This window comes from Branchiostoma belcheri, unplaced genomic scaffold (assembly GCF_001625305.1).
Source record: "Branchiostoma belcheri isolate BF01 breed outbred unplaced genomic scaffold, Haploidv18h27 scaffold35, whole genome shotgun sequence".
In the NCBI taxonomy this organism is placed as follows: domain Eukaryota; kingdom Metazoa; phylum Chordata; class Leptocardii; order Amphioxiformes; family Branchiostomatidae; genus Branchiostoma; species Branchiostoma belcheri.
The window spans coordinates 404,528-425,304 of record NW_017803965.1 but is presented as its reverse complement, the minus strand read 5'-3'; the positions used below and the strand labels follow the sequence as shown (position 1 = coordinate 425,304).

General features: G+C 37.9%; 1 protein-coding gene across 1 annotated transcript in view; it reads right to left on the bottom strand.

Moving 5' to 3' along the window:
- LOC109475752 (microtubule-associated protein 2-like) overlaps positions 1–20,777 on the bottom strand; it is a 50,955-nt gene that overhangs the window by 17,230 nt on the left and 12,948 nt on the right. The window contains exons 8-17 of the mRNA XM_019776514.1: positions 14,449–14,581; positions 12,479–12,568; positions 8,427–8,480; positions 7,551–7,679; positions 6,775–6,855; positions 5,428–5,558; positions 4,087–4,179; positions 3,278–3,370; positions 2,031–2,123; positions 150–242 (exon numbers count right to left, since the gene is read on the bottom strand). Of these exons, the coding sequence (XP_019632073.1) occupies positions 150–242; positions 2,031–2,123; positions 3,278–3,370; positions 4,087–4,179; positions 5,428–5,558; positions 6,775–6,855; positions 7,551–7,679; positions 8,427–8,480; positions 12,479–12,568; positions 14,449–14,581 (990 nt within the window). The remainder of the gene's footprint in view (positions 1–149; positions 243–2,030; positions 2,124–3,277; positions 3,371–4,086; positions 4,180–5,427; positions 5,559–6,774; positions 6,856–7,550; positions 7,680–8,426; positions 8,481–12,478; positions 12,569–14,448; positions 14,582–20,777) is intronic.

Below are 20,777 nucleotides of genomic sequence, written 5' to 3'. Positions count from 1 at the left end.
GCCGTGTTCAACTTCCGGTGCTAGAAGTAGAATGGCGTTCCATTCAAAATGTCCCCCCTGTGACGTAAGCAGTTCTTGCGATCCCTGAAAGATAAACTGGTCTATTAAAGATGATAGAAAAACTTCAGTTTGGGCAGGTCTAAACGTACGTCTCCACCAGAGGGGGTGTGCTTTATGTTGTCTTTGGATCCACAGCGGGATCCAACTTTGGTGAAATCAACCTTTGCACTTGCAATCTTTACCTAATACATGGGGGTAAAGCGGTGACATGAAATAACATGGTCATGACTACAGGAATTGTTTGACAGGTAGTTCTATAATAACAGAAAGGGGTTAGGATTATAGGTTGCTAGATGTTCAAACATAGAACAACATGATAAACATAGCCAACTACAATTGTAGGTTTTCACCAAGTCATAATAGAGTTCAGTCTTCTTCATCCACTGATATCAGAACATTTTCTTTGCAAATGAGGGCCATGTGAAACATAAAAATTGCTAAAAATAGGCACAGTATCGTACAGTGTTCGAAATACCTGTCTGCAGTCTGCAATCTGCAGATAGATTTCAAAGATTGCAGAAGAAAAATTTATACAATCTGCAATTTTGCAGCACGAAAAATTGGCACTTGGGATTTGGTGCTCTTGGCCCCAAGGACAGACAACACTTAAGTTCCTGTTCTGAAACAACAGGAGCTTCTTCACTAATTTACATCAACCTTGTCTTGACTTTTCTATCTTTTGTTTCCTTTTGGACTTCCAAAAATTTGTCTTCACTAATTTGCATATCAACCAATAGTTCATGCTTATAAACTTGCAAGATTGTAGTATAGAGGCTTGTGTATTTGCAGAAAGTATTTCCAAATTGCAGAACAAAATTTTGACTCTTCTGCAATATTGCAGAACACTGAACAAAAGTATTTCGACCACTGATTGTAGGTAAGCTTGAAAGGATGATAAGTAAAATCAATCAATAGATGATAGAGAGAGATCATTGAGAACAGAAAGTTAAAACATAGGACTGAACTTAACTGAATTCAGAAAGGAACACAAAAATGCAGTTTGAGACAGATCTGGAAGAAACAGTGATCCAAAAAGATTTTCTTCAATTGTTCTCAACTTGCTCTCAAATGATCTACTTAAAAATTAACATCACTCTTCACTTGTATTACTTTGACCAAATAAGTGTCGGCAAGATTTTCAGATTTAGAATTTTCAGCATGCCTTTAATTTTTTTTAAAATTATATTTACAGAGGTTTACTTCTGGAGTTGTTCCTCTTTCGACAGCTCAACAGTCAATGAAAAACAATGTCAACAAAGCATGATCATGCGTTGCCTTTTATGTATAATGTGGATGTACATGTAGTAACTGCGAAATACATGTATGTACAGAGACTGCAATGTACGTGTAGGTCTGTTTAAAAAATCTTTCACATATGTACATTGTATGATTGTTATTTGACATTCAGTGCCTGTGCAAAGACAAGGTGGACGATTAGCCGCGGTGACTCTTACTTCATTGCGCTAACAAGACTTGTGTAAAGCGCCATTGGCAGAACTGAACATTTCCTGTTGGCTACGCGATGGTCCGTTTTCATCCCTGTTTTTAAGCGTCCCAAGCATCCCTGTAATTTTACACCACAGTTGCCAGTGTTCAGAATTCTCCTAAATATTCCACAGCGCAACCGATTCTGCCGAATACCGCTGTCCACACTACTGGGACAGATTGGCGTTCAGATTCCCCCATCTTTGTTTACAAGTTTAGGCCGCTGTTAGAGTAAACTTAGCATCCCCTTTGGGGCAAAATTATGGAAAACTATCATTTTTGTGGCAGTTTTCTGTGTAGCCAATAGGAAATGTTTGGTCCTGGCAATGGCGCTTTCCACTACTCTTGTGAGGGCAATGAAGTAAGTCTAAGTCGCCAGACTTGCCACAGCTAGTGGATGATTTAAGCTAGAAAGATCTGTCCCAATCCACAGAGCCAAAGAGAAGCAGCTTCAACTTGCCACAGCAATGCTTCAAAGCACTTACGTTGCCGCCACCCGGCGTGTGTTTTATGTTGTCCTTGGAGCCGCAGCGCGAGGACACTCGACTGTAGTCCTGCTTAACCTCAGTAATTTTAACCTACAGCATGAAAAGCATGAAGCAAGCAAATGATATGAAAGCAAGCATGGAACGTTAGGACAGTCATGCAATATGGTGGCACACACTGACACCCATGCTGCAAGCATTTAGTTGCAAGCAAGCAAGCATGCAGCATACCCAGCATTGTATTTGGCTGGATGATGCAGTCACACAGTCACTGTGACAGCACATTCATAACAACATGAAGGGACAAGCACACAACAATTTGAATAAGAAGGAGAATGTACAATGTACATGTATGTACCAGTAGTTGTCAGCTAAGAAGTAATTTTGGCACTTGGCACAACTGCGACAGTCATATGCATGTCAGTGTTATAAAACCTCCAATGATGTTAAGTTATTCAGTGACAAGGAATATTCAAACAACTATCCAATGGGAGCACACAAGTAGTCAACACATGCTATGATGGGTAAAACTTGAGATTGAGCAGTCATTCCTCAATAAGTTGCATCAAACTCATCCCAAGTCTGATGGAATCTGAAGAAATGATTAAACTTTAGGACAATCATGCACATGCCTTACAGAAGAACTTTATTGCACGACAATTGCACATGGTACAATGTATGCCTTACATGTGATTGAAAACGTCCTTCAAACCCTGACATTTCTAATAGCATGAACAATTCAGTTAGTATTAATTCTTAGCTATTCTGATTTCTGATGAAGTGGAAATTTTGGCTGCTTAGATTTATGAATGATTTTTGGCTATGTCTCTAGGACATTCTTTTCTTAAAATGTCTTTCACTGGTGACAAAGGTACGTGTCTGATATTATAAAACATAATTGCAATATGCAGACCTGATGAGTGACTGACTGCATGAACTCCAATAGGTGATAATTCAATGACAATGATTTATGAAAAATATGACTACTAGTACTAGTATATTGAATCCAATGAATCAGATAGGATGTAATGACACCTTACATTGTTGTTCTGCTGTAATCCATACCTTGTTCTGTCATGAAAAATTTTGATTTGTTTATGGTTAAATTTGATATATGCAAAATATTTGAGCAAGAAGAAGTCTTATCGCACCCATTTTAAACTGAATAACTACTAAATTGTTGAAGGTGTTAAAAAAATAACAAAATCTTATGGCAGCCATGATGGACAGGCTGTTCCTTCACTTACATTCCCTCCCCCTGGAGAGTGCTTGATGTTATCCTTTGAACCACATTTGGATCCAACTTTGCTAAAGTCTTGTTTGACGTGGGTGATCGCAACCTGTTAGAAAAGAATAAAAAAGTTTTGATTCAAGATACTGTGTTCAGCGATGATGCACCTGTCCTGCTATGATCAAAACCTTCCATCAGATCTTTGTTGTTTTGTCTCCAAGAATCTTTTTTCTTCTGCAAAAAAGGAAACTTTGGTTCGTTAGTCACACACCACACAAGAAGTGTTGAGTTTACTTCTCATTGTCTTTTTTCTCATCAAAAGAGCACTTGATTATTACTTTTTAGATAAGACACAGTTGTGAAAGGAGGTAGATACGTGTAGGTCTAAAATAACATGCATAGAGTAAATAAATTTTGACTGTTTTGTGCTGCTAAATAGATTGTGAGATAGATTGTGAGTTCACAAAAATAGACCATGCAATGACTTGTGATGTTTCAGGAGTAACAAAATTTTACGTCTAGCATGCAGTACCTTCCAGTAATGATAGATGGAGCAAGTAAAACAGAGAGGATCATGCATTATGACAGCTCAGTTGCCAATAAGGTGGGAATTTGGCTCCAATTTATTGTTCTCTAAACTACTAAACCTGTATCTGTTTAACCTCTTTATCTCTTCAAACTATATCTAACATATATTTGAAGTAAGTTCAATGTACCTGTGGGTTTAATACATCTGTGACTGGTAAATACATCCGAAATTTGTTTTCTTTTTTTGTACCAAGAACAACAAGTGTCATTTCTAACCCTGGGTGTTCTTGTACTTACATTACCGCCTCCAGGAGTGTGTTTTATATTGTCTTTTGAGCCACACTTGGATGACACCTTGCTGTAATCTGTCTTGTCACTGAAGATTGGCACCTGATAGAACAGAGGTCATGGAAGAGGGCTGTTCAGCTCTTGACCTTTAACCTTTCCTACCCGATTACCCCTAGAGTGTTACTTGTATACAGATAGCCCTACAACTACAAACCCTTTTAAACCCATACAGATGTACAGCCACACAGTTCATTGAATTGAAGTTGTGGGAAAACACCAAGTTAACATCAAGTTAACTACCACTTGGTGTGAAGTTACATTGTTAGAAGACCTAAAACTACTAAATATCCAATAGACTCAATACCGCAGTTTCAATGTTGAAATACATGTATGCAGTACATAAAAACAGCAAATAAATTCATGAACACTTAAGCTATGTTCTTGAAATATTCCATAAAAGAACAAATTAATGACCAGCTCTTCTTTCCTATCTAGAAACAAGACACCTCCGTCTGAAATATTCTTTCTGCATGGACAGAGTTAAGCGCTAGGAGTCTTGCAACATTACCTGTCTGTAATTTGGTTAAGTGTGGATTACGTTGTGTAAAATGGCTGGTGCCACACTGCTTGACACCGATGTAATTACCCACAACATAATCACCCAAGCTTCAAATTAGCTGGAATATTTCTGACAAAATGAATGACTGATCCATTCTTTTGTAAAAGACAAAGACCTTTCACACTGAACCTTAAAACAAGACACAGGTGAATCTTATTTCAAATTCACATTTAAAAAAAATTTACATCGAAAAAAAGAGGACTTGTCTTTGAATTAACTGACACCAATTCTGACTTTCTTTTAGAATCTAGATTAGAGACCCATATGTCTATAATATTATTTAATTATGATTATGTTATTTTGTTGTGAGTAGATATAGATACTCCCAAAAGAGCCATAAACAATAAGAATAACACATCGTCTAGTGACCTAGTAATTGTGGATGATATTTTACATCACCTTTTCAAATTCATAACCATTGTTTGCTAGTCTCCAGGCAGATAATTTAAAAAAAGATAATATCACGTGGGTTACTTACAAACTAAAATCATAAACAATGCAAAGAGTTGAGATTTTGTACCTTGAATATTAATTCGATACAATATGATAGACGATAGATTATTGAGCTATGTTTTGGATCACATGAATATGAAATATATTCTTTGGTTGAAAGAAGCCATTGGGCATTGTTGTCATTATAAGAGAACATGGCTGCTTGTCAGTGTTATAGTTACAATACCATATAAAACAATGGCAGAGTAAGAAAAGTTTTGATGAGTCAAGTAGCTTACATTTCCGCCCCCTGGCTTGTGATGTATGTTGGCGGTTGATCCAATCTTGGACTTGACCTTCTTTGTGTCCGGCATTGAGCCGCTGCTCCGGGTCGAGCTTGGACGACTGTTGGGGGTGCCCGGAGCCTCTTCTACCAAAAACAAACAAATTTGTTTTTTTTTTCATCATAAAACAGCTGGGTAGCCCATTCAGCTAGTAGAAGCTGCTTTCCAATGGGGCCCAGCATACATTTACTCAGGACAAGATATGATTACATTTAGTCAAGCAACAAAAGGTGATCAACAGTCAAATAAAATGCGATGCATCAAAACAAAACCATGCCCATAAATTAAAGTCGTCATATTCTCTCATAATGTTCCAATGTCAAGACCAAAGTCAGTACATTGGACTGGATTTAGAACTCTGCTCCTTATCAAATATGTACTAATGTGATATAGGACCTGGTGAGTTTATCTAACACTACCAATAGTGGAAGAAAAAATACATTCAAAATGTCTCTTCCTAATTAGCAAAATGTTATTTTTCCAGGCATGTTTCCTTCATGTCTTTCAATTAATACCCTTTGTTTGAAAATGTACCATCACTTAAAATTCTTAAAAACATTTTGTCTGCTAGTGATAACAGCATAGACTTAAACCAAGAGATTTTTAACCTCCTTGCTTCTCAGCATTCAATTTCAAGACTTTACAATGCATTTTGGCAGTACCCGAGAAATAAAAAGAAGCCTCACATAACTTGTTTTGGTGCTTTTTTAAACGATTCAAGTGATACATGAAAGTATGATGAAAATGTGCTAAGAAATGGCAGTAAATGTCAATATAATATAAGACAGACTTCTTCATCTAGAATATAATAATCTATTTTGTCACAATCATGAAATTGCATTGGATGATCGGTACCATAGGCTGGATCTATAATTATGTATTGTACATGATCACAGTATACTGCATTCACATCCTGCATACATGTATACTGCAATAGTCTTAAACTTTGACCAGGAGTCACGGACAATGTACGGCAAGGCATGGCTGTCACAATAGTACTGTATAACAGCAGGATTTCAGGATTGACCTATTATAGTAGCAATATAGTATTCAATTTTTGTCAAAGCAAGCAAAATATGAACTGGACACTTGCATCATAACCTGTACAAAAAAAAAAGCATTATAAAGACATCTTCAATGTAACATCACCCAGTATATATAATGAACTCCTGCATACATGTATTTAAACTATGCACTTAGAGATCTCTCAAACACACTGTTTTTTAAAGTGACAGACATATGTAACCCGTGGGATAAATAGTAATGTAGGTTACATGTAAGCAACATCTTCCAAGAACCTACTTTTGTTTTCCTTGGGCTCCACCTTGTCGTTTTGAGGAGGCTCAGGCTTCTTGGGCTTTTGTTTGGGCGCCCTTTTCTCAGCTTTAAAATTGTGAAAAGAACCCAACCAAAACCACAAGGAGAAAAGTTGACAAAGAAGGAAATAAAAGAGTTGATGGGAAGAAAAGAAAGTAGAAAGAAAAAGGGATAAGAGAGAAAAAGAAGAGTTAGTATTGCAGATCATGTTAGTAAACATTAATTTATGGTTTGCCTACTCTTGTATAAGAATAAAATGCCTAATTTTGATTTTAATTCTTATACTGATAACTGATTCAATGAATGGCACAAAAGTCATTTAAACCAAATGTGATGAGATGTACCATATCATTCAGAAGAGATGCCTTACCTGCATATTTCACTATTTGCATGGATTCAGATAATGAAAATTGCAACATTCAACCTGATGTGGCTGCCATTTCTTTCACCCCTCCCCCCAAATTTTCTTATCCTCCCAGAAAACATACAGTACAAACAGTACAAAACACACCATTTTGTCAGGACATGACTGCAGAAGCAGAAAACATCACATCTAACAACTCAGAGTCTATAAAAGCCATGAGCATGCACTCTCTTATTCTATGCAAGACACAAAGAAGAATGAAAAGATGACCCTACGTGTTCTTGGAGGAGTTGAAGATCCCCTTAAACCAAACTCCCAACTCATGACGGATCTCAAGTTTAACCGCTTTTACCCAAAATTGCAAAAATCCAGATAATCGCACGGCACAATTCCTTACTAGCAGGTTTAGCAGCCTTTGCGGCTGTGGGAGGTTTCTTTTCCGCGACTTTCTTCTGAACTTTTTCCTTTACGTCCTTTGGCTTCCTTGGCGCTGGCGGCTTTGCAGTCTTGTCATCAGTCTTTGGAGCTTTGAAATTCCCCAAATCACGAGATAATGGGGCGTAACCAAACAATGGAGAATACAAAGTAGGGAGGAATGGAAGAACAGAAAGCCAACAGTTAGCACCTAATGGTATAATGTCGTCTGCAAGCACACATGTGGAAAATTGGACATGCTCACTAAAGCATCGCAGCACACAGTGATCAACGGTCGGGAATCGAAGCAACTGCTAATTAGCATAAGTTGTCATGGCAACAAAAACGAGCTCCACCTCATCCACGGCAGCAAATATGCGGATAAGAAAAATGGCCTTACGATTCAGTCCGTGAAAATAGGGCAAAATGACGTTAATTATGGCTAGGAACCTTTGACATGCAAGTTTACAAAAGTAGGGAACAATTTAGCGCCAAAAGCCTTTAAGAAAATGTGATGAAACATTAAGCATAAACATAAAGCAAATAGCTCGAAGAAGGGTGACATTATGGTGGACATGCTATTGCTTCAAGTCTGATTTCCTGCCCTGGCACAGCATACATGTATTTGATATATGACTTATGTCTGAAATGCCACCGGTAAACTGAAAGCCTGACTGGAAAGCAAATGCATTTAAAGCTCCAAACAAGATATGCAGAGAACAGAATAAACAAGCTTCACCCAAGTGCAAGCCATGGACACATCACTGGCACACATACACATCTGCGCAGCCACGACACTCTACAACAACACCGACACACAGAAAGCGTACAACCACATATGCACACGACAACAACGTACTTCGTGGTGACGCCGCTTTGGGCTTAGGCTTCTCTGGTGGCTTCTTCTTGTCGGCTAGGAAAGGCCAAGTAGACGGGTTATAGAGGTCATGCATCGGTCCCGTAACGGAAAAAAGTGCAGAAGGATTGTTCTCTGGATCCATTGTGCTTACAAGACTAAGACAACCAAGACAGCCTCCTAAGAAATCAGTATGTATTATGCGAGGCGCCTTTCTGCTCTGTCAACTTTGTACGAAGAGAAGTTCATGCCAAGACTAGTCATAGCGTAGCGAAGTTATACGCTGCGACAGATGACAAGAGATGGCATCGCACAGATTGGATGGCCTTCTGGGGCCATGTCATCATCACTAACATCTGCCCAGAGTGCACTTAGAGGTCATGTCAAAGGTCAGCGGCATATCTTAACAGATGTTCACGTTTGTTGTGTTTCACATGGGAATATAGTCACCTGAGTAGATCTAGAGATATTTGTACATGTGTAAATTTGAATGCACTCCGGGCAAAGTGAGACAAGACAATTTCATATAATTTACGTTTCATTCTTACATACAAATTAACATGTTTGTAGACTGTAATAAAGGAGTTAATGTACATAGAAAAATATACATTTTGCTCAAATTTAGATTAAGATACAATTTATAGTTTCCTTAGTGAATAATTTTAATTAAGTATTTTTACGCCTGGACATCTTTCAAGTATCAGGCAAGAAGTTTCTTGGGTCACCAAAGTCAAAGGGGAATAAAAACATATTTGTGTCATAAAGACAATTTGCAAGATCTTTACTGAATTCATTCTTAGACAATAGGTATGACTCATACAAGAGGCCTCCTAAATAACTAGTATTGTCTTCAGCTAAGGCCATGTTAATTTGATTATATGGATGACATCCTCTGGGAACCCCAAAACTGATGCGAGCGTGCAAAAAAAAAGTTGCCTTCATTTGTACTTTGTACAATTTATAGTATGGTCGAAAACATTTTTTTTGGAAACGGACGAAAATTCATGCGTACATGGATGTCATCCACATAATCAAATCAACATGGCCTAATTTGCATGACAGATTGTACCCACATCCAAGACCAACAGAGCAGGCACTGTTTTGCTGGGTCACCTGTAAGGTTAATAACTGCCAGGATGTTCATTAACACTTTGGGGGAAATCAACTGGCACGGTGCCAACTAGGATTAGCTATGCACATTTTCCATATGTTACGAATACTAATGAAATTCTAGAAGTTTCTTCTACACTTTTTTTAGTAAGATAGCACACAATTGTAGAGAAAAATTACAAGAAACTTTATATCCATTGTGATACAAGGAAAAAGGGTGGATTATCATAACAAAATCTACCACACAGTAGTATGTTGAACTTAAAATATATTATGTAGTTCTTGAAATATTACTTAATATAGCTTAATTCACATGGCCTGAGAAGATAGGAAAAAAAGGAGCATGTTGGCAGAATGTACATGTACTGCACCTGTGCGAAACCCATAATGTATCGTGCACAGCACTTCGGTAGAATGTCTCGTGATATAAGGTTGTATTTGCGCATACAAGGTTAACACTCTGTAGATTCTAAATGTTATGTCAGAAAAAATATTGTCTGCAACAGGAAAAATTCTGATGCAATGTTCACCAAAAATCCAATACAAACTGTTAAAAATGGAGGTTTTGTACAGGTGCAGTACGTTCTGCTGACGTGCTGAAAAAAGGACGGTTTTCTCCTTGGTGCTGAACTGACATCCATAAGGAGTATGATTATTATTATAAGTAAATAGAAGTGTCATGAATACATATTGACATAAATTTCATGTTAACAACCTTACTGCTGTCATAGTGGTAGCCTTTAGGCACTTTGTCTAATTTTGTATCTATCAATACTTGTTATTAAGAATCTGGAAAGAAATATATTTTGAAACCAGGCAAACAAAGATATGAACATTTGAGTTTTTTGTTTGTTTTGGATCTAAGCACAACTGTTACATAGTATTACTTTTTTATCAACACAGTCAATGCGAAATTGATGTTATTTTTTGGGATAATGTTTTCACATCCCTTTCAAGCAGTTTGAAATGTGCAAAATTTAATCATTATGTCTTTTTTTGTAAAGAAAAATCGGTCTTGATGAAATCTATTCAGGGTGGCCATGGAGAAATTTCTTAATAGTATCATCAGAATGGCATGAAATCCTACTCAGACCTGTTCCAACCAGTCCAGCCTGGCTTTAACTTAATTAGTTTTCTCCCTCATGAGCACCAAATAAGGGAGAAAGCTTTGGTAATTTGATACTCTAGTTGGATCCCTGTCTAGCTTTGTCCTGTGATGGAGGGGCAGTGTCTGATTAGGTCTCATACGGATGTGGCCTGCATACAGAAAAGGGGGATAGGCCCGACCTATGCTATCTCTGACTTCAATTTATGATAGCATAGAAAATACATTGTAAGTATAATCCTATCAGACCCCTTAATGCTGACAAATATTGCAATTTTTCCCTACTCTGCCCCAAAAGTATGTACATGTATAGTGAAAAGTGCTTTCTGCTTGAAATGCGAACAGACTAACAGTACTGTACATGTATATCACAATTTTTCCCGGTGCTTTTGTATTTGTCGTTTTTGCTGTCACTGTACTGTAACTTATCATTACCGTGAACAAATACACATGTAATTCACCGACTTTTTTCTTGCTATACCTGATGCCACTGCGGATGTACATGACTGTACAATGTATATTTCCGCGAACATGTCCATTTTTCTCAGACCGCAAACATTTGCTACTGCAAACATAAATTGATTTACAGTATTCAACTGACAGCAATAATACTTCAGGCTAATACTGTCTGGACAACCTAAGCCTGCTAAGAATTGCTTGGTGTAGACGACAAGTTTTAGTACACAGCTAATTGTGGTGATTTAGAATAAGAGGCATTTTAAGTGTTCTCTGGAAGGTGCTTTCAAGCATTACCTTTAAAAAAATTAGTACGGGAAAAAGGCAAAACACATTGCCATTGTACAAATGTTCTTTTCAGCTGTGGAGAGAGAAATTATGATGTGTCTATTTAGAGCACTTTTCTGGGACAATAAAGTTAACTCACCCAATCTTTGTATGTATATTTTCCTGTTTCTATGTAGCTCTCACTATGTGCGAAGGTGCCTTGTGTAGGGTTTCAATTAGTTTGACTTGGCATTGTTACCAAATGTCTGATACAAGTGGCTAATAGTACATGTATGTATTCACCAAACTGAGAGCTACTTAAAACTCCAGGTCAATTAAACATTAGTTTTGAAGCACATAGCATTGTTGTTTTCTAGCAACAAAACATTTAAAAATTTGGACAAATTCTTTAATTGCATATTCCTGTCAAGATGGACTAAATCCACATGTGACAATTTGTGATGTGATTTTTTTTCTTTCACATTGTAACAAAAAATTTGTGTGCACCTGTGTTCACACCTTGAGTGGTGCATTTAATGACAATTAATCTAAGGCCACACCATGTAAATTTTATGGATGACGTCCTCGCGCGCATTGATTTTGGCCTGTTCCTAGAAAAAAAAAACAAGAAATCCCGCTTCCTGTAACTATGACCAAAGAGTCACGACAGTGCCGCAAATCGTTAGATTGACGTGAACCCCGTAACGCGAAATGGGTAAAGAGCACATGCTTTGTTTCTGCAGGCCTGCAAAAATGTGATGAAAGAAACAGGACAGGACGATAACTGCTGTTTCACCGGATTTATTGCTGTTTTGATGATGAATAAGACTTCTTGCTTGTTGCACTGTGTCACCTCATTCAATTTGTGTCCTAACATTTGTCGTCTCTTAGTATATTCCTAATCTAGGCATCTTGTTTTTTAGGGCCCTTCTTGTTTTTTTTCGCCCTCTCGCATTAGATTTAGGGTCTCCAAAGGACGTCATCCATAAAATTTACTTGGTGTGGCCTAAGGCCAAGATGTGCATTTGTCATTTGTTTAGTTTAGTGGATGGGGTCATTGACTTATCAAGTTGTGGAAAAAAAAATCAGTTTTTGCTTCAACACCACAGAAATATACCTCTGGGTCTGTTGAGTTGTTTTGGCCTGGTAGCCCTCTCTGCGTTGTTTGTTCCCGGCCTTGTTCTATCTCGAGTCTTAGCTACAGCGGCTAGTAAAAAACCACAGATAAAGAAGAAAAGGAGAGGACAGCACAGAGTGACAAAATCCTTCTTCTAGGGCTCACTTGGAAAAGACAATGTATATAAGGAGGGTTTGAACAAGAGATGATGAGAGGGGTAAACATTGACAGAGTTTTAGGGTAGCTTGATGTGATTTGGTAAATATAATGTATTGGGAGAAGGGCTTATGACATGTATGGATGCAGTTAATGATACAGAGATGATGTTATTGGGTAGCACATTGGGTAATGGTATCTTCCTAACATGCTTGGAGAAATGAAATTTCTGAATGTGCCACTAGTATAAAAATGGGAAAACAAATCTTACAACACTTGACTTTTCTGAACAACATTTGGTTGGAATGGGCACCTTTCTGTTGTAGCAAAACAAATAAATGAACTAAGTACAAAAATGTACTAAAAAACAACTAAACTAGAACTCAATAGACAAGCACTGATGAAACGAGAATGGTTTACTCTCTGACAGTATGCTGGCATTTTTTTAAAAACCCTGGGGCATTTATAATACTAGTAATCAATATTGTTAGGGGTAATATAATATTACTAATTATAACAAATTAAAAACATAATCTAAAAGACTTTTTTAGAGTATGGTATGACCTAATGGAATAGGCTCAGCCAACAAAATATAATTCAGATAGTAAAACACTGAGGTAAACCACTTTATATCCCAGCATCTGACAGTGGCATAACAGATGCACAACAGATGCTTTTATGCATCACAAAAGGGCACTGAATGCATCTAGATTTATGTCCACTGCTGTTGCCAAGAAAATTGCACTAAACGTTACAGCATTTCTGAAGAAGGATGTAAAAGGTAGTAGTAATAACAGTTATCATCTCGTGGTTAAAAAAGAAGTATTTTGTATAGTCCTTGTGTGATGGAAAAAACCCCAGTGGGTAGCCTCTTGTCACAGAATTTGCATAAAGCTGGAACCATCATCGCGACAGTAGGGAGCTAACATGTGCTGACAGAAAATATGTTCGCTGTGCACAAAAAAAGCAAAGCCTGCTAAAATATTGGTAGTATACGGTGTGACAAAATTGAAAAATATAGATAGCTGTTACCAGTACATACATGTATGCTATGTACAGGGAAAATGATTTGATTCTATCCTCTTACCGTATGTAAACAGTCTGAGTGGCATTTGGTTTGGGCTGTATTAAAGGCTCTATGTTGTATGAGGGTGTTTTTGAGGTAATATGCATGAAGGGCATTTGGTACAGTGCAACGTTAACAGAATTCTACCATCATTCATGATATTCTGTCCAAAGGGCGGAAATGTTGGACTGTAATGTTCGATGGCTAGCAAGGGATAGTAGCAACTGTTGCATGAATGGTGCACATGAGTGTGTTTCATTATTTAATATCAAAGGCACATTTCACAACAATGGTCTAAATACACATCAAATGGTGATATTAGACAGTATAAACCATCTTCACTATGGAAATTTTTCTTCTTGCAAATTCACGACAGACGATTCCAAAGTGAAGTCCCTTTTCCAGGGGTCTGATTAATTTGATTACACAGGAGGAAAGGAGGACATCATTTCTGCACCAAATTACACGTTTCAGGCATCATTTCACTCCCATCTGACAGGAACAAGATACTATTTTCCACTCCACTGGCTGATGCATGACAAATTCACATCCAGCTTCCACATGACATGATTCTCACAGATCCATTCATTATCCATACATGACCTTTTGTGAAAATCAATGAAAAACGCTAAAACCATTTGCTCTTCATAAAATTTACATCGCCTTACAGCCTAGGAATTTAGATGAATCTGCTAGATTTCGCATTGATTTATTGAATCCGAGAGAAGCGAATGTTTGAATCCCTTACCTGGTCTCTTAGCGCCGGTTGGCGTAGCGGAAGACGGTCGAGGTCTTGGAGGGGCAGCTCTCGTTGGTGGGGCTGACTTAGGTGTTTTCTTCTCTGGCTTCTGTTTGCCTGGCGTGGGGGTAGCTGCTTTAACCTGACAGAGAGGGGCACAACAATAGCCTCTTATAACAAAAACAGCTTCTTACACAAACACACAGGGTTTACTTAGAACCGACAATAGAGAGAGGAGGATGTGAAATGCTTGGTCAAACTTGTATACACATAGGCAGCTGTGCGAGAGAGAGAGAGCGCGCTTGGTTTGGAAGATGGCCACCCTGTTAATAATTCATGGGGCTCACAACACGAGCTGCTGTCTTGTCGAAAAACGGATGTATCTTGGAAGAAATGAGATAATAGCACGAGAAAGGTTTGCAGATGTCCCCACGGAGGGCACAAGGTTGTTGTAGATGATGTAGACCGGTAATTGATGATTTGGAAGGCTTGTTTGGAAAGGAGACGCAAATTGAACCCTGGGGAGGTTTGACAGGTCAGACAATGGATTGCGTACAACTGGGGAAACTGGTTGCAAACAATATCACTGACATTATAAGCAAGAATTTGATATCACTAAATCAACTCAATATGCTATAATTGTAAATCTGTTCCTACTGTTACGTGTATTTCCCACGACATAAAATGTGCACACTTATTATAATAATAAAATAATAATAATAATAACCTACGTAAACTTACAGAATATCTTCAGGAGATGAATCTGAAATTGAGGCAAATTTCTCTTCCCTTTCTTTTAAATGCAGATATTGATTTGATCGTAAATTCTTACATACATTAAAATATATTACGTACAACTAGAGCGGAAGAGACTTAATCTAGCTAACAGCATTGGTCGAGTCTCTAACTCCATCTGTGTCATCCATTAGGCAAAGTCGCCGACTTGTCTATGCTGTAGATCAACTTTTACTGTGTAGGGCATGTAATCAGGATCGGACTGGCTCACTTGGATAGAGGGGGGATGTGATTACAGATATGGCAAGATTATCTGAATGCAGTTTGTCAGTGAAAATTCATACTCAAACTGCTTATAGCAGGCAAAGCTGTTCATCATTGTACAATTATGAAGTTTAAACCTCTATGCTAAGTTAACGTTTTGTATCAATATACACTGTAAGGCGAATCTTTTTCCAAAATGTGGAAAAAGATGGGAATCTTTCTCCAGAATGTTACAGTATCTCTTTCAGACAGTTACTTTTTAAAGGAAAAATGGAATTATATAGAACTGTTATGTCTATTCCTATATTAAGAATAAAGAGGACAAGTTTCTCTTAATAAAATCCGATATGATATTCTAATCTTCTGTAATAAAGACAAAATATCCAACTATGCTTGCCTTTGCTATTAATAGGAAATATAATATTTTGGCAATCTAGATACTGTCAGATACCAAAGACCACCTGATTTGCCATAGAGCATGAAGCTACTCAGCAGCATGTCGGCAGAACGTACTGCACCTGCGTGAAACCTGTATAATGTATTGTGCATAGCACTTCAGCAGAACACCTCATATAAGGTCGTACTCACGCATATAATGTTAACACTCTGTTGTTTCCAAATATTTAAATGTTGAAAAAAATATTGTCTGCAACAGGCAAAATTCTGATGCAACGTTGACCAAACATCCAACGAAAACCGTGAAAAATGGGAGTTTTGCGCAGGTGCAGTACGTTCTGCCGACGTGCTCCACTCAGCTAATGAGACATGGTAAGCATACATGACATGACTGTATGGATCTGTAGGACCATATTTCCCTCTGACCTCTACTAATGGATGTCACCTTCCCAATTGATATTGAACTGTTATGACAATGTCAGTTGGTTGGAATATGCAGTCCCTTCGTTTACAAATGCTTCAAAATATACACAAAAAACTTCATAGATATATTAAGGCCACAGTGATTTAATCAAATTATTGATGGTTCTCGGATTCACCCCATTCATTTTTTCTAATTTGCAAAAACAAAATGTATACCTAGGATATGAATCAACTTCATGAATCAAATGCTCATATTTTGGCCCCATCGTTTGACTTGAAGAAAGTCCTTTTGTTGCATCTATATATATGCAGTACTGTAAGTCTACAAATTTCCGCGGTATATTTAGATTTGCGGCATTCGCGGGGACCTTTGTGCCGCGAATCTATTTCCCCGCGGATATGTTTTGCGTAAGTACGCCCCCCTCCCCACATGCATTCACGACGGCGAAACACTAACACACGCGATTCACAAATCATTGCAAATCAACTTTATTCTTAGCAAATGTTGAGTACCAAAATTTTTTTAAGTTATACTGATGTCAAAAAATTATAATATTATGAGACACCGAATCGCAATACTGCGGCACTGGCCGTGTCAACCGTGTACCGCCGAAAAAATCTATGCCTGCAGAGCGCCGGCCATGCCCGCCCGGGCGCTTGAAAATTGCGGGAACTTCGGGCATATCTACAAGTATTTTTATGAAAAATATAACGGCTTGTACCTGGGAAATGTTAGTTGGTTATCTTTTGCGCCCTGCTTTGCGGGCGTTTTTTTCTTCTTCTTGTTTTGTTGGATAGAAACGCTCACCGTGGGCCTACAAAACCGAAGGCGACCTTTGCATACTTCCGGGTTCAAAATCTCGCCGAAGACGGCATAAATTTGCTTAGTAATATATATATTCTTTCGATTATGCATTTCTTCACTAGAGTATCGATGTGTTAAAGTCGTGGAAAATAGCATTTTAGCGCTTATTTCCGAACAAAGAAAATTGTTTACACGTGCGTCAGATCGATCGTCAGCTTTACCGCCAGCAGTCTCGCGCGGTGCACGAAACAAATTTTTGCGCCGCGTTTTAGGAGATGCCGGAACACGAACTTTTATTATTTTAAATATACACTTTACAAATTTTTGTTTGAAAAATAGCCAAGGAGAAATCGCGAATCTAAAAATACCGCGGATTGTCCATTTTCCCGAAACCGCGAACTTTAGGCCCCGCGAATCTAAAGAGACTTACAGTATTTGATCATAGAATGCCCCCCAAAATTTATTGGCCCTATCCCTTCAGAAGTTTATCTGAAAAAATCTGAGAACTAACAATTTAAATTGGTGAGGCCTAACCTTTGGTACACAAAGTATTACTCTCATCTGCTGAATAAACATACCCCCCCGGAATAAACGTACCCCCCGGACAAATCTTCAAAATCAAATAAACATACCCCTGGAATAAACGTACCCCCCGGAAAATTACCAAAATTGACGGGTAACCTGTGTCTCTTGTACTAAAATGCGCCCTTACTGATATATGCACAAATCTTTAACTGTTATTTGCAATTAGGAATTGAAATAGACAAAAAAAGGGGGCATTTAATATTTCGTATTTTGATAAGCACCACTCATGACAATAGAACATTCAGGCGAATTTATGCACGCGGTGATTGCAAAAACTGGCCCGAAAATGACAAGTTTCTCGCTACAATACGCGTTTATAAACGTCTTCACGTCGATGATTTGTCAATTTTTTTCACACGAAGTTGAAAAAATTACTGGTTTTCAAAAAATTTATAAACGTACTGTGCAAAATAAGAACGTACTGGGTGGATGTTAGGGCCCAAAAAAATAAACGTACCCGTATGTTTATTTGGCAGATGAGAGTAGATGTTTGACACCAAGAATACTAAATCTAGAAATACATGTACTTAACCCTAGTAAATTAAACTTTAGGTAATCACAGTACTACAGCTCTTATCAATACTCTTGAAATTAAACTTGACTGTTATTGTCTAAATTTACTGAGACACTGTTTCTGGAACTCCAGTGTCTTATTACATGTTTTTCCACAGACTTCCTTATCACTGTCACATTAAGATGCCCCAAGCCTTCTTAAGGATGTAAGACAGCCATTTATCAGGTGGTCTTAAGACAGAACAGCCTTTCTCAAAGCCTCTTGACACAAGTGGTCCTGTAGTGATATCGTCTACAAGTGTACACAGGTGTAAGCTGGGCTCTTAATGGGCGCAGATTTGCACTGGGATTCATTAAGTAGGCTCACCGGAAAACTTGTCTGACTGACTTTATTCTTCTACAATAGTTCTCAGGCTCAGCTGTTATAGCAACTTACTATTTAAACCTGTTCTCCGTGTAGAAAATGCGTTACTCGAATTACTTCAAGGCTACCTGTAAGGTCAAGCTGAGCCAAATGTAAAAACATGCAATATACAAAATAATATTGACAACATGTACACTGGTTGTAAAAAAAAAAAATCTTACAGTTGTTAAGCCTACTGCATGGCTACTGTTACAGTACCCAAAATCCGTAAACTGAATTTTAATGTTACTAGTATATGAAGCACATATTCTGAATGAAAGTTATGTGTACATGTACCTCAAACTGTGTATATGTATTATTTCTGAATTACAATTAAAACACTTTGACTTAGCCAATGCTAAAAATATTTTAAAAAGCCTTACAATATGATGGATGGCCATCATGACTTAAGAAAATGGTGCAAGGAAATATTCATTACTTTTGGAAATTATCAATCTCAAAATTGCAGCTGTACACAAGGGACTCCAAATGTCTTTTAAATTGCAAAAATCCTCAAGCATCATTACTCCCTAACATCTTGGGCTGTAACAAACTTTTTACCAAGCTCTCCCTACTAAATGAAACTTTGTCACAGAGCAACATGAACTATGTCAAACATACAAAATATCTATAACAAAAGATTAACATTATAGTAAGAAATTTTCAATGTACCTTTCAAATTCACCAACACAAACCAAGCTCTGAAATGGCCTTCTGTGTGGATTACTGGAAACAACGATCGGTGTACAGATCCAATGGAAATTCTAAGGGCACTGTACTTAAGGTCACAGACTAGCACTTTCAATAGGGCTGACCAAACAAACAAGCTAAATCCTTTCTAACCACACCTAAAATGGCCAGGAACCACTTAAAAAGGGAGAGGGATGCTATCTGTATGTGGTATGGGCACAAAAGGCGACGTAGTAAACAAATAGTCAGGCCTGGAAAAGTGGACATGTATCGGGCCAAGTTTCAGATATCAGAATTCCTCCCATGTGTTTCTTTTGCTTCCTGACTGCCAGTTTGTTTTGAAAGTTTGCCAGGGATTTCTGTATGCACTGGGGTTGTCTGGTGTTCCGGTAGGTCAGTATATTTAGCCGCTGTGGCTGTAAGGGCAACCCTCATGTGGAAAGCAAATATCAGTGGCTGAATGGGGGATGGGACTACCCACTGTGTTGTGTTACAATGTAGGCCACAGCAAGTAAATTTTATGGATGACATCCTCTGCAGACTCGAAATTTAATGCATTAGTGTGAAAAAAAACGCAAGGTGGGCCAAACACAAGAGTCCTATATTTTCAAATTTTGACATCCTTCTTAAACAAGAAATGATATCTATAATGTGCTAACGTTATGGCCATTGGTCACTGAAAAATAAGTTTCCAATCACTGTACAGGTTTTGATTCAGAGGGAACAAGGAATGAAATACATCACTGCATCAGAAGTAAAAGACAAAACATTAAACCAGAGCCTTGTCTTATCTCTTCATATTTATCTGCCATCAACATTCCAGCAGGGCAACAGACATGTTGACCACTGTCAAAGGGCAAGAAAAATTCTCCCCCCCCCCCAAATCAGGCGAAAAATGCGTTCGCTGATGTCATCCATAAGAATTACTTGCCTACCGTTGAAAGGAAGTACATGTATCAGTTGCTGAATGGGGTATGGGACTACCCACTGTGTTGTGGTATGGATGACTGTGTGGTGTTGGGTTTGGTTCTGTCCTGGAATGTTGTTGACAAGAGATCTATTTGGAATCAATCTAGATTACTTCAAGATCAAATTTGCTGCCACTTTTAGCTGAAGGTCATGGGAATTTTTCTTTTGTACACATGTAGGGTGACATTGTTTCATCATGCTGAAGGTTTCAACACATATTAATAAGGCCACACCAATTTAATTTGTTGGTTCTCAGATTTTTTCAGAAAAAATATGAAGCGACAGGGCGAAAAAAAAAAATAAAAACAGGTCTAGGCATCCTATTATAGGCTTAAATGGTATGGAATGAGCCATGAAGTCAACACAAAAGGCTGGGTTAAAATTTAAACATTGAATTTTGAACTTTTAATCAAACCACTGCAATGATAGATGGGAAAACTGTAACAACTAGGAAGAAAAGGACTTTCCTCAACTGTTGGGGGCAAAACATGAGCATTTTTCAGTTGATTCAGGACCAGAATCAAATTTTTTTTTTTGCAAATCAGAAAAAACGAA